The sequence below is a fragment of the Micropterus dolomieu genome, linkage group LG11, assembly GCF_021292245.1.
Source record: "Micropterus dolomieu isolate WLL.071019.BEF.003 ecotype Adirondacks linkage group LG11, ASM2129224v1, whole genome shotgun sequence".
NCBI lineage: Eukaryota > Metazoa > Chordata > Actinopteri > Centrarchiformes > Centrarchidae > Micropterus > Micropterus dolomieu.
The window spans coordinates 3660204-3673647 of NC_060160.1; the positions used below are offsets into that span (position 1 = coordinate 3660204).

At 39.0% G+C, this 13444-nt stretch overlaps 1 protein-coding gene and 1 long non-coding RNA gene across 2 annotated transcripts in view; one reads left to right on the plus strand and one right to left on the minus strand.

Moving 5' to 3' along the window:
* Positions 1–400: 400 nt before the first annotated feature.
* Positions 401–13444, plus strand: part of coch (coagulation factor C homolog, cochlin (Limulus polyphemus)) — an 18199-nt gene continuing 5155 nt past the window's right edge. Inside the window, exons 1-13 of the mRNA XM_046062153.1 lie at positions 401–442; positions 573–617; positions 4644–4800; positions 5849–5982; positions 7393–7464; positions 8659–8715; positions 8940–9087; positions 10182–10285; positions 10949–11175; positions 11286–11400; positions 12248–12391; positions 12480–12636; positions 13272–13366. Of these exons, the coding sequence (XP_045918109.1) occupies positions 409–442; positions 573–617; positions 4644–4800; positions 5849–5982; positions 7393–7464; positions 8659–8715; positions 8940–9087; positions 10182–10285; positions 10949–11175; positions 11286–11400; positions 12248–12391; positions 12480–12636; positions 13272–13366 (1489 nt within the window). The 5' untranslated portion in view covers positions 401–408. The remainder of the gene's footprint in view (positions 443–572; positions 618–4643; positions 4801–5848; positions 5983–7392; positions 7465–8658; positions 8716–8939; positions 9088–10181; positions 10286–10948; positions 11176–11285; positions 11401–12247; positions 12392–12479; positions 12637–13271; positions 13367–13444) is intronic.
* The window catches only part of LOC123978723, a 3480-nt gene continuing 2279 nt past the window's right edge, over positions 12244–13444 (minus strand). Inside the window, exons 2-3 of the long non-coding RNA XR_006827035.1 lie at positions 12496–12628; positions 12244–12396 (exon numbers count right to left, since the gene is read on the minus strand). This is a non-coding gene — a long non-coding RNA (uncharacterized LOC123978723). The remainder of the gene's footprint in view (positions 12397–12495; positions 12629–13444) is intronic.

The window sequence follows — 13444 nt, forward strand, 5'->3', positions numbered from 1 at the left end:
GTTGTTACTAGTTGACTGACTTTGTGTTTACTGCCTGATTTATCCACTTCTTGAGTTGTGTGCTGACTGGTTTACTGAGCTACCTGTTGATTTAACACTACTCCACTCGTTCTTTACTATTTGTCTGTTTTACCTGTTACATGAGAGGTTTGCTGACTGGGTAACTGGTTTACTGCCTTGTTGTAGTGATTGATTTGTGATGGATGCACTAGTTGACTGACTGGTGAACTGACCATTTGTTGACATATTGTTTACTGACTGACGTTGTCTGGTAAAGGCTGAGTTACCTAGTATTAACCAGTATTAACTAGTTGCCCGACCTCGTTTAAATGTTTACTGACTGTTTATGAACATATTTAACGTTGTTTTCATAGTAATCTGAGGTCAGTCTGTGTTTCAGGTGCAGGAATGTCTCAGCTGTCTGTCCTTGTGCCACTCACAGGTACGCTGCTCTACTCAGTCCTGTTCTGTTGTATTATCACTGTGTTTCATGGTCGGCGTCCTTCTGATTTAACTTGTGTGTTTGACGACAGGTTAATGATGCCTCTCTCTCCCGCCCTCTCTCTCTGCAGGCCTTTTTGTCCTGATCTCCTCAACGTTTGGCTCAGAATCCAGTGGTCAGTCCTGAATGTTACCTGTTTGTCTGTGTGTCTGTTTAACCACCACTCACCTAAAGACTAACTGACGGGTGAAACTAACCAAACCTAACAGGTTAAACTGGCTAATAAAACATGGAGGATGATTTAAATACAGACTCCCTTTGTTCCTTTAGGGATATTTTCCCCTCCAGAACCGTGTGTGTTCTGAGAAATTTCTCTGAATCGATCAAAAGCGGCAGGTCACAAAGGAAATGAGTGTGTTTGTGCTTCTTCTTCTGTCTTTGTGAGAACCAATTTGACTTTTACACTGTTGCACATTTTTGCAAAAGAAGACTTATTTTGTCCAGTCCTCACTTCTTCAAAAGGGTGTTTGAGGATTAGCCTGAGAGTAAGATTACTGTTCGGGCTGTTGTGATGGTTAATTTAAGATGTTAATCAAAACCTGAAGGCTTCATCCTCTGAGGAGAGGGAAATAAATCAGGACACTTAACAATGATTTGACCTGTAATAATGAGAAGTATCTCTGTCTCTCACCCTTAAATGTGACTTTGTGTGCATTACTACCTCTTCTTCTTCTTCTTCTTCTTCGTCTTCTTCTCTTCACTTTGATGAATTGGGGTTTTCGGAAACAGGCAGGCAGCGGTAACCTTAAACCTCCCTGTATGACTTGTTGTTGATCCTCAGAACTTTTTTCCCCTCCCGTGTTTATATTGAGCCCGAATCATAAAAACGTCTGAAATTTATACTAACCACTTGTCTGTTCTCTCAAATAGAGGAAGCAGATGAAAAGCTCCTTTTATCCCGTGTCTTCTCCTTTCAAAGAGCGGATCTGTTATTCTGACTGTATTTCAATGAATTACTGACTCTCTCATGAATAGTATTATGTAACTGTAAACCTTTTTTATCCTCAGTCGTAAATCGAGTTGATTTCTCCCAGTTTTTGAATCATTTTTATCCTTTTTAAAATGTGTATTACTCTAACTATCAATATTTCAATTTATTCTTATTTTGCTGGCTGCACACTAGAGCACTGGTTCTCGACCTTTTTGTTCTAAGGTACCCCCACAGCCCTGTCAATTGAAATCTCTTACCCCTTCATCGATCACACCTATCATGTATCAAATATATAACACTAATTATTACATAAAAGTGGATATTGTTTGTTTTTCTCATAAATTTAAGTGTCAGTGTTAAGGTTGGTTTAGCCCTTTACACTACAACCATACAATGTTGATGTTCCAACCAATTAACCATTACTTTTGGCTAATCATCGGTAGGGCCGCTGCAACTAATGATTATATTCATCGTTGATCATTTTGTCGATCAACTGATTAGTTGTTTGGTCTGTAAAATGTCAGAAAATGGTGAAAAATATCGATCCATGTTTTCCAAAGACCACTATGACGTCCTCAGAAGTCATGTTTTGTCCACAGCCCAAAGATTTTTGGGAGTTTACTGTCATAGAGTAGTAAAGAAACCACGCCATATTCACATTTAAGAAGCTGAAACCAGAGAATTGTGACTTTTTCTGTTTTGAAAAAAAACCCTACTCCAATTAGAAACCCGGAAAAGCCAATGAGAGCGAGCTGACCAGAAATTGTATTTGCTCGCTCTATAAAATTTATAAACCAGGTTGGTTCCCTCTTTTCAGCCTCGAGGTCATCCGCTGTTCTCACAGCACACACAAGTGCAACCAGCTGACAGCAGTTTACATTTACTCATTTGGCAGACACTTTCATCCAAAGCGACTTACATTTGAGGAACAACATACAAGCATCAACAAAGCAACAATACAGCAAGAGTAATGCAAGTTACAATAGATAAGAGCCAATAGCACATATGGCATCAATGGGGTACATACCGAGGGAAAGAAGTAAGAGTTAACGAAATAGTTTGATCAACACAAGAGAATTGTAAGGCGATAGAAGAAGTAATTTAGTTTTTGTGAGATCCCAAGTTCCCAGAAACGGTCACTCTGAAATCGTTTAGTATAATCGCCATGATTGTGGTCCTGCGTCTGAATCATCTGGTGTGTGCGCTCTTAAGATATAAATAAAAATATAAAAAATTGGTTTATTCTGTTCTTATTCTGCAGGGGTAGATTTTAACTTTTTGTTTTATGTTTTGGAAAGGTAATGAATCGTACTTCTCCTTTCAACCTCTCTGGGTAGCGACTGTAATTATTAAAAATGCCCCAGGAAAAGCTTTGACCATATCTTGGAAAAATACAGCCAAAAAAGCTAGAAAACAACTCTTTCTGCATTAGCCAATGGAGCGCAGCCACGAAAGTGTCGGACCTCAGTTAGAGCGAAGCCTACACTGCGCTGTGATTGGCCGGCTGCGTATCTGGGCGTGGCTTAGCGAAGGGTCAATTCCAAATTATAGCTGCATGATGACAAGACATAAAACTATATTCATATTCTTTAATTATAATAAAAAATATCCTGCTCAGAACTGCCGCTTCATTACATCATCATGTTATTTTGACTTAATCTCAGATGTTTAGCAGAGTATGCTGTGTTGCCAAAGTATTTCACTCTCTTTGCACACACAACCGTAGCGCAAGCATGACTTTGACAGGCGGAAGGAGAAGTAGTTCCTATCAACAGAGTACAATTAGACCATCCTGGTGACAGTAAGATACATATGATAAAACACACACTCACTCCAAATTACAAAGTTTAGATATCGATCCTTTTTATAAGAGTATATAAGAGAGCAGGAAACATCAGAAATATCAATACTTTAGTATCGATCCGCACATCACTAATTTAGGGTAGCCTTCCAACATTTAGCCGCTAAATCCAGCCGCCTTTGGCGCTTGGCGGGTGTTAATTTCCACCTCTGCGTCTGTGGTATCCCACATTTTTTAAATAAGTTAAGATTTGTAAATATTTTAGTGTAGATCAGGCATTGGATGTTCATTCACTCTTTCATTACGCCACTCAGTTGTTTACAGTGAGCAGTCAATTAAAATTTCATTCATTTAATAACCCGCAGCATTTTGCATTATCACTGATCGATGTCATTTCACAAAACTAATCGTTGCATCTATCTAAAGCAGTTTTCTAGCAAAATACTTTATGCATGTTAAAGATGCTGTTCTTTGTTCTTTGAATTCAGCAAATGTATTTTTATTATGTAGTAAATAGGTTGTGATTTCAGACACAGCCTTGCTAGCAGCTCAGCGAGGCTGTACTTGGGCACAGCGGTACTAGGAGCTAAATGCTAACAGGCTGATGTTCATGTTGACGTTTTGTGGGATGGATGGTAGCGATGGGAAATATTCCCATGTTTAAGCTTTACAAGCATTCACTTCACAGAATTACTACAAGCAGATGTTTGGTTGGCCAAGTTTGTTCTAAAAATACTGTGAATTGATCTTCAGAAAGTTTTGGTGTAATTTATAAAAATAAAAAAAAACAGAAGACTTTAGTCTATGTGACTCATCAATGTTTGTTTTTTTGTAAGTACTTTTGTTTGTGCCAAGTCTGAGATAATTCAGTTTCCTTTCATGATTACAAATTCGATGATGATTAGATGATTTCAACACCAGAAACTTGATAACTTCAGTGTCACTTGAACGCAGCATTATCAGGAATTGCATTAGCAGAATTTAGTTCAGTCCCAAAAGGGTAAGGTTTTATATTTTTATTGGGTTTCGGGTACACCATATTGTTTATATTGTTTTATATTATTTTTCACCGTGTAGTGTTGTATATTATTGCACTGTATTGGTGTGTAATTAGATAGGAGACTTTGTTGTCCACACAGAAACATACAAATATACGTGAAATTAATATTATTTTTATCATGTGCTTTATATATTATGTTTTGGTTAAATTGTATATATTGTTACTTATAACTATACTTATATTATGTATGTTATATACACGTGTTTGTACTTCAGTATGATGCATTCAACATAAAAGTAATGAAAAATCAAAAAGAACCTAATCTCATAGAAGACAAAATTTATGTTTCTGACTTTTACTACATTTTTATTCATAATTACTGTTAATGTTGATGTCATTCATTGATCAGTGCCGGTACCGGTGACCTGTGTGACGCGCGGAGCCGACCTGGTGGAGGACGGTGTGGTGGTTTTGTGTCCTCCAGACTGCACCCAATGGAGGGTGTCTGTGTTCGGGACGGGAATCTACGCCTCCGTCTCCTCCGTCTGTGGAGCTGCTGTCCACAGGTAGGAATTTTACACCTGCTTTCTGTCTTTCTTTCCGAACCGACTGTCCCTGAAAATCACACCAAAGCAGATCTTTGTGCTGAATGGTTGAAGTCAGATTTGGAGCAGGTCTGGTTGGAGTCTGGAGTTTTTCTGGTGTACATTTAACGACACGTGGCTCAAACAATCTGTCCTGCTACCGACGGCAGCTGCAGGTGTGATGTAATAATGAACAGCATGAGTCCTGCTCTCTGCTGAACCCCAGCAAAACACCAACACCACGAAGGAATGTGCAGGAATGAAGGATTAAGCTCTCAACCCTGAATGACCTCCTTCCTCTGCAGAGGGCCGCGGGGCCCCGAGAGGAAAAAAACTCGACTCTGCTCCCTCAGATCCTTCCTTCAGTCATTCACTACTTTATATCTTATAAATCTATCTTTATATCTTCTCCAGCCTCTTTTGTCTGATGTCTGACTCACTTTTGAACCACAATGAATAACACTTCCTGTTCTAAGATGTTTCTTATGCAAAGCTCCAGTGTCAGCGTGGAGACAACATGATCTCAACCTTCAGTTTAAATGTGACTGTGATCAGATTTCGAGCAAACAAACTGAGCTAAACTTCATTCATTCATTTCATGAAGAGTGATTTGTGGATTTGTCTTGATACTCTTTACTCTTAAGGATTATTCAGTTAATTACAACTTGGGTCTCATTTTGAAAAATGTTTCCATGTTTTGTTGTTCTCAACAAGTTAATATGTCATTGGACAAAACATACAAAATGAAAATCCACTGCAGAATTTCTGGGTGTATATGTGTAAATGTATATAAGTAATGGTATAGGTATATCTTTCCCTATTCTAATATAAATGTTATGTTATTTGGGACTACAAACTATAATTTTGTTTAATAATGATTATGATAAATTACCTTGATCCTTGATTCAGAGGTATGCAATCACGCTAAAGTGGATTTAGCTTAAAAAATAATGCACCAAACTATGAAAAAAAGACCCAAGTTGTGACAAACCAGAACAATACTGCACTTTTTTTTGTCTCTGGTCTGAAGGGGGGTGCTGGGTCCGTCCGGCGGCCCCGTCAGGGTTCACAAGCTGCAGGGACGACAAAACTACATGAGCTCCTACGCCCACGGCATCCAATCACAGGACCTGTCACGCTGGACCGCCTCATTCAGCCTCACTAGTAGGTGGAGTCATTTTACTCATTGATCGATAGGGCTGGGAATTGATTAGTTTTATTGTGCAAGGAAGTTTTGGACTAAGTTTTATTTTGGAATCTGGAAAACTGTGATGCTTTCCAATATTCCCACATTTAATAGATTAAACAATGACTCGATAAATAACAGAAGTCAAGAGATTAATCATCAGTTAAAATACTCATCAGTTGCAAGAATGAACTCAGAAATAAACATACTGGACTGAAGGACGCTACAAATTGTTCCTTTTAAAGAAAAACCGCAACGTCCAAATTACTTTTTGTCCAAATTGGCTTAAAAAAAAAATTGAGATTGAAACATCATTCTTTATTTAGGAACCAGCAGTTTGACCAACAAATCGCAACTCAGTCCATTTATTCATTTGTTTTGTAGCTTCCAAACTTTCGATGGAGTTAAGTCCTGAAGGTGATCAGAAAAGTTTGAACATACCTTATGTGTCAGGGCTGTTTCTACTTGTTGAGTTCTACTGCCACCTAGAGGACAAAAACCACTTAAAGGATAATTTTGGTATTTTTAACAAAACTGGCTGCAGTGGCTGCAACTTTATTCCTTTGGGGCACTTTTGCCCGTCAAACTGACGTCCACAAAAAGTTTGCTGTGTTGGAGTAACACACACTAGCAGCTCCTCTACATACACAACAAACTCTCCTCCCTTGTTTCCACCGGCGTCTTCCTGCAACAACTTTCCTCTCACGAGATTTCAGAGCGAGAACTGTACTTGAGCGAGACTTCAGTTTCTTGTTAAAAACTAAGGGTGTCCCTAAGAGTCCCTCATAGGGATCCTTTCCATGATGTTGTCAGACACCTGGTGTAACAGTCTGAGCCTGCCGGTGGCAAAAAGAAGCACTTTTCGTGGGCGTAATTTTGACGGGCGCAATTGCCCCAAGGGAATACATTGCAGCCACTACTTTCCAAAAGGTTTTGTACCTACGAGTCATTTCAAAACCAACATATGTGAGAATAGGGCCCAGGTTTAAAAATACCAGAATTATCCTTTAAAGCAGCCATAAATTTCCTCTCATCACTTGGTAATCTTTGTAATACCACTCTATAATTTATAATTTGTAACTGTCGAGTAATATACAAAGATATTAATATTACTAATATTTAACATAACCCAGTATCCTTTGTCCAAAGGTTAAATGAAACAGGAAACTGCTTTACTGAAATGAAGGAAATATAAAGAGACGGTGTTAAATCGAGAATTAAATCTAATCTAAAAGCAGGCAGCTTAATGATCAGTGAGGAATCTGTGTGTCTGTCAGATTGTTTTGAGCTCTTCTGCCTCCTAGTGGGCAGGTACAGTCATTACAGATTTAAATAATGCTGACCTTGTCTTGAGACTGCATCACTTATTGGCGTGTCTGTGTGATCAGAGCCTTTAAGTGTCCCACTGGAGTTGACCAGTGACACCAGTACCACAGATCTGCCTGCAGCTGCACAACCAGGTAAATTATACACATTATTATATCTACTACTACTGATATGCTAAACTCAAATAATACATAAATACCTCACATTCTTAAATTATTGTCTGGGGCTTTATTCAGTGATTTATATTAGAGACAAGTGATTTCTCCTGTTTTTTTATGTTTGATCATACATTGAACAAAATTATGAATGCAACACTTTTGTTTTTGCCCCCATTCATCATGAGCTGAACTCAAAGATCTAAGACTTTCTGTATTTACACAAAAGGCCTATTTCTCTCAAATATTGTTCACAAATCCGTCAAAATCTGTGTTAGTGAGCACTTTGCAGAGATAAACCTTCCACCTCACAGGTGTGGCATATCAAGATGATCATACAGCATGGGTATTGCACAGGTGTGCCTTAGGCTGGCCACAATAAAAGGCCACTCCAAAATGTGCAGTTTTACTGGGTTCGGAAAGCAGTCAACAGAGTCCTGTGATCAGAGTCAGAACTCAGAATCAGAAATACTTTATTAATCTTGAGGGGAAATTGTTGTATTTGTTAATCAAGGCATTGAAGAGATAGAAATGATAATAAAAAGTTGGCAAGTAAAAAACTGTAAAAACAATAATCTAAAAATATAAATAGGAGTGTAGAAATATGTACAGTATTCTACATTATGTGATGGAAAATGCTTTCCCTGGTTTCATATTTGCTGATTTACTAAAGTCACATCTATTGTTTTTGCCATTTTTCTAGCATGGTAATGTTGCTGTTAATGATACTCGACACTTCCTGCAAAGGTGTTTCACATTAAAAGCTACCAAAACAAGCTCAAAAGGCACTTTCTGACGGGTTTTTATTTTGAAACATCTGCAGGTATTTTTTTACTTGTTGATGGTGTTTTACAGCGATTTAAAAAAAAACAATAAACAACAGCAACTATAAATAATTAATGTTGTGGAAACAGTATACTGAATTTACCATGTGAGCAGTTACAGTGCAGGTACATCTTGAGATCTGTTCATGCCGGCTATTATTGAGACTCGTTATTTAAATACCAACTTTGTTTTGAGAATCTGCAGCTGGACATTGAGGTGAATTAACAGACTTTTCCTGCTGCTGTCGGGGTGTTTTTGTTCTCCCGAAGCTTCCAGACACAACAGGAATGTGATGTTTTCACCAGACAGACTGTGCTACCCCAGCTGACCTGTGTGTTTGTGTTGCAGCAAAGAAACCACTGAAGAAGCTGTCAGTGAAGAAAGCTCTGACAGGTGGAAATAAAGGTTGGTATTTTTGTACTTGTGGAGGTTTTTCTGTTTTTTGTGTTGAAATTAAATCAGGATAGATTAGAATCAGGAACTAAGATTTCCAAATGTGTTCAGGATCACTCAGTTTCATTTCCAGACACTTTCTAAAATCAGGATTCATCTCTTTGATAATTCTGTAACAACGAAGTGAAGCTGAGGGGAAACTAGTGCATCCTGTGTTCATTTGTGTGTGCGTGCAGACTGTCAGATGGACATTGCAATGGTGATCGACAGCAGTAACAACATCGGGCAGCGGCGGTTCAACCTGCAGAAGAACTTTGTCACCAAGCTGGCGGCCATGTTGAGAGTCGGATCAACAGGACCGCATGTAGGGCTGATCCAGGCCAGGTCAGACACACACACACACACACACATACAGGGCGCCTGGGCAATGCTGTGTAAATACTGAACAAATTCAGGTTTAAAATAAATAATAAAGAGCAAATAAAAAATACCAGCAATACAGAGACTTTTCTAGGAAAATGGCACTAGTAAGTAAATCAGGTATGAAGTTTATTCTAAGCAATAAGCCTTTCTTATAGAAATATGCTTTCCTTGCCGGATTAAACTAAAAGAAGTCCTCTTCAGTCAAGAAATATAGTTACAGGTCCTTTAGTAAAATACGTCGACATTCCTGTACAATAAGGTACAAAATGGTAAAATACTTAAAGTATTTTAGGTAGCACTAAAGGTACAAAGACTACTTTTACATGAGTATTTCCATTTTATGCTACTTTCTACCACTACCCCTTCAAGGCAAATATTGCACTCGTTACTTCACTACATTTGTCTGACAGCTTTAGTTACCTTTCAGATACAGTTTTCATTCCCTTCCTGTGCAGTGAAAACAACGTATCTCCTGCTGTGATGAAATGAGAAAATCCTCTTCTTTCTTAAACTAAATAAACTATTTAAACCCACTTGGATCAGCTGGAAAATGCATCACCACAAAGCTGAAAACAGGGCTGTTTGTTTGAGCCCATGAAAAGTTGACATTTTAGAGATGCGTGATTCTCACAGGGCAGCAAAGCTACAAACATATGATGATCTTATAGAATATGATGCATTGCTATAGATTAACCTACCCAACAGGAAATAAAGGAGTTAAAATGCAACATCCACATTAATGCAACAGTAATATTGATCCAGAAACATCAGATATAATAGTGAAACACCAGACAAGAGACATTTTACTGCACTATGAGTACTTTTACTGTGATACTTTAATACATCTTGATGTTAATACTGTTTATGAATAGAGGACTTTTGCTTGCAGTGGAGTATTTTCACAGTGTGGTATAAGTACATTTACTGAAGCAAATGATTTAATACTTCTTCCACCACTGCTGCTGAATGTGTATAAGGACTTATCTCAGATTGGAGCCTTGAAGCCTTTAAGTGAGGCCACATTTTCAACTCGTTTTTCGTGTGTGCGCGCACAGTGACACTCCCAGGACAGAGTTCTTTCTGACCAACTACACTCAGCCTAAAGAGCTGCTGTTTGCCATCAAGGAGCTGGCCTACCTGGGAGGAAACACCAACACAGGTAATACAGACACACACAAATGCATGTTTGTACTTTATACTCTCGGTCACATTGCTGAGCCCATAACCTTAACCTAGAGTGGAATGATATAGAAAAAAAAATGTCTAATTGCAATTATCTTGACTGATATTGCAATTTTCATTGATTCATTCATGTAAAATAATTGTTCAGCCCTACCTTACCTTAACCCAAAAGCAGATGGAAAAGCAAATCCTCATCATACACAATTTCCAGGTCTGACATTTGTCATCAACGAGGACACACACATATAATCCTGCTTTGATCATATTTTTACCCTGTTCAATTAAAATCTGAGGTGCTGCCCACTTTCAGGTATGATGAGATGTTACTTGAGTGATGTAGAAACTTAATTTAACATAATATATATGTAGAAATATGTATGCATTTCGTTAATATTGAAAAAGATTCCTACAGAGATTTCTAGGATGTCACAAAGTCAAAATCACACATTTAGATTTATATCTCGAGCATTTCAGAAAAGGCAAGCATCCACATCCGTTATAACCACACCTAATAATTTTAACCAAGATTAAACAACTACATCTCCCATGAGGCTTTGGCAGCTCCTCTGTTGCTAAAATAATGTCAGAAGTACATTAAAATATCTAACTGGTTTCTTTTGTTATTGTTGGCCTCGTGCAGGTAAGGCCATCATGCACGTGGCGGAGACCTTCTTCACCCAGGAGAACGGGGGGAGGCGGGGTCACCCCCGGGTGATGGTGGTGCTGATTGACGGGTGGCCGTCTGACGACCTGGAGCAAGCGGCCATGTTGGCCAGAGAGTCTGGCATCAATGTCTTCCTGGTGTCTGTGGCCAAACCGGCACCTGAGGAGCTCACCATGGTGCGAGACAAGGATTTTGTGAAGAAGGTGCACACTTTTATTTATAATTTCAATTTATAAAATGAACTTCAGCTAAATGTTTGGATTTCTGATACAACATGTCCATAACAACAGGCCGTGTTCTCCTCTTCCTGCAGGCGGTGTGTAAAGATAACGGATTCTTCAGTTATTTGATCCCCAGCTGGTTCAGCACCACCAAACATGTTAAACCTCTCACGCAGAGACTCTGCTCGCTGGATGGCCTGCTCTGCAGTAAGACACAACTTCACTTCAATCTGTCTCTTTATTAGTGCAGAGACGGCAAAACATGGATCTCAACAAAAATAAAGGAAGACTTCAAAATTTGCTTTCTTAGCATTAGAAGAGATCAGTACAATTCCCATGTCAATTCCCTTGGTATGAATCTGCAGGCAGTTAGCTTAGCTTAGCATTAAGACTAGAAACAGGTGCACAAAGGTACCAAAATCTAAAGATCACTAATTAACATTTTTTATATTGTTTCTTTAATCTGTACACAAATTGTGAAGTTGAGGTTTTACAGAGAGTTTTGTTGCGGATTATTTAGGATAATTAGGCGAATTTTGGGTCCGAGCCAAGGCTGGTCAGGACAGATTATCTGCCCACATATCCTGTATTTTGAGGGGTTTACAGACATAATCCTAAAGTCGCGGACTGGATCAGAGGCTCTCAGATTTTAAATTGTAAATATAGATATTTGCACGCAGTGGTAATGTGAGGATAAAGTACAGGTCATGAGATATCATTGAGTGTGCCAGATGCACAGACCTGAAGCTGTACTAAAAAAATGCATTGAGTTGAGTAACACTTTGTAGGATTATGAATGAAAATTGAATTGCACTTAGTAACAAAAACACCTGTGTAACTTTGAAAAATCATTTTCATCACTTCATAAATGTTATAGTCCGAAGTCCTGCTAGAGGCTGCGACGTTCATTACAGCTGTGATAGGAACAAATATCTTCCCAGTAGTGGAGCTAAAAATAGTCAAGCATTCGAGAAAGTTTAGTTTTTTCTTGTGTTCAAGTGAAATGTTATCTGAGAAAATGTGTATGTGTACAATAAATGTGATTTTTTTAAAGGTAAAACCTGCTACAACTCTGTGAACATCGGCTTCCTCATCGACGGCTCATCCAGCGTCGGAGATGGAAACTTCCAGCTGGTCCTGGACTTCGTGGCTGGAATCGCCAGAAGTTTCGACGTCTCAGACGTGGGCTCTCGCATCGGTCAGCTTCACAGGATGAAAATGATTTCATTAATAGATTAACTGATTAATTGGCGAGCTGATTGGTTGACCGTGTGTTGGATGTCCAGGTGCGGTGCAGTTCACCTATGATCAGCAGCTGGAGTTCGGCCTGTTTGACCACTCTAACAAAGACGATGCCGTCAAAGCTCTGAAGAGGATCCCCTACATGAGCGGAGGAACGGCCACTGGAGCAGCCATCACTTACACCACCCAGAACCTGTTCAGGTAACACCACACCTGAGTGTTGCAGTCTGTTTCTACAAGAAAACACCCAACCAGCTTTTTAATGATAAAAGGCTGGTGATTTCTGTATTCTAAAATTTATCCCACAAACACCATCCTGCTGCCCGAAATGCTCACTAGAGTACCAAATGTGGATTCATCCGCCGCTGAAAATAGCCCCTCTTTGCTAAAAGATAAAGCGAGCAGCTGTTTAAGAAAATAACTGAGCCTTTCTATTTGAAAATGAAACTATATATTTGTGAGGTGTTTTTAAAGTCCTCAGTAGGAACCAATGGGCTTGGAGCAGAGAGCCACAGACAAGAAGTCCAACAGTATTGAGAGACGGACTGACACATGGCTGTGACCAGTTATTGAAATAGTAATTTTCCTTCCACTGATTGATCTGAACTAGATGATTTACCCTGACCCTGTATACAGGATGGATGGATATATCTTAGGATGTAAAATGATTTAGTAATAAATAAATAACAAAAAGTCACTCATCATCAACAAGAGGTGGCACAAACAACCACTCACATTCACACCTAAGGGCAGTTTATGGGTTTGTCTCAGCCAGATTCATTGTGTCTGGAGGAGGAAAATGGTTTTAAATTAAAGATTTGTTTTTTCTCCACCAGGCGAACAGGACCAGGTCGCAACTTTCTCATCGTGGTGACAGACGGCCAATCATATGACGACGTCAGAGGCCCGGCGCTGGCTGCACAGAAACAAGGTGTGTTAGAATAAAATAAAAAAAACAGCGGGTTGTGTTCACTGATTCCTGAAATCTTCATCTCCTCCCCTTTCTCCC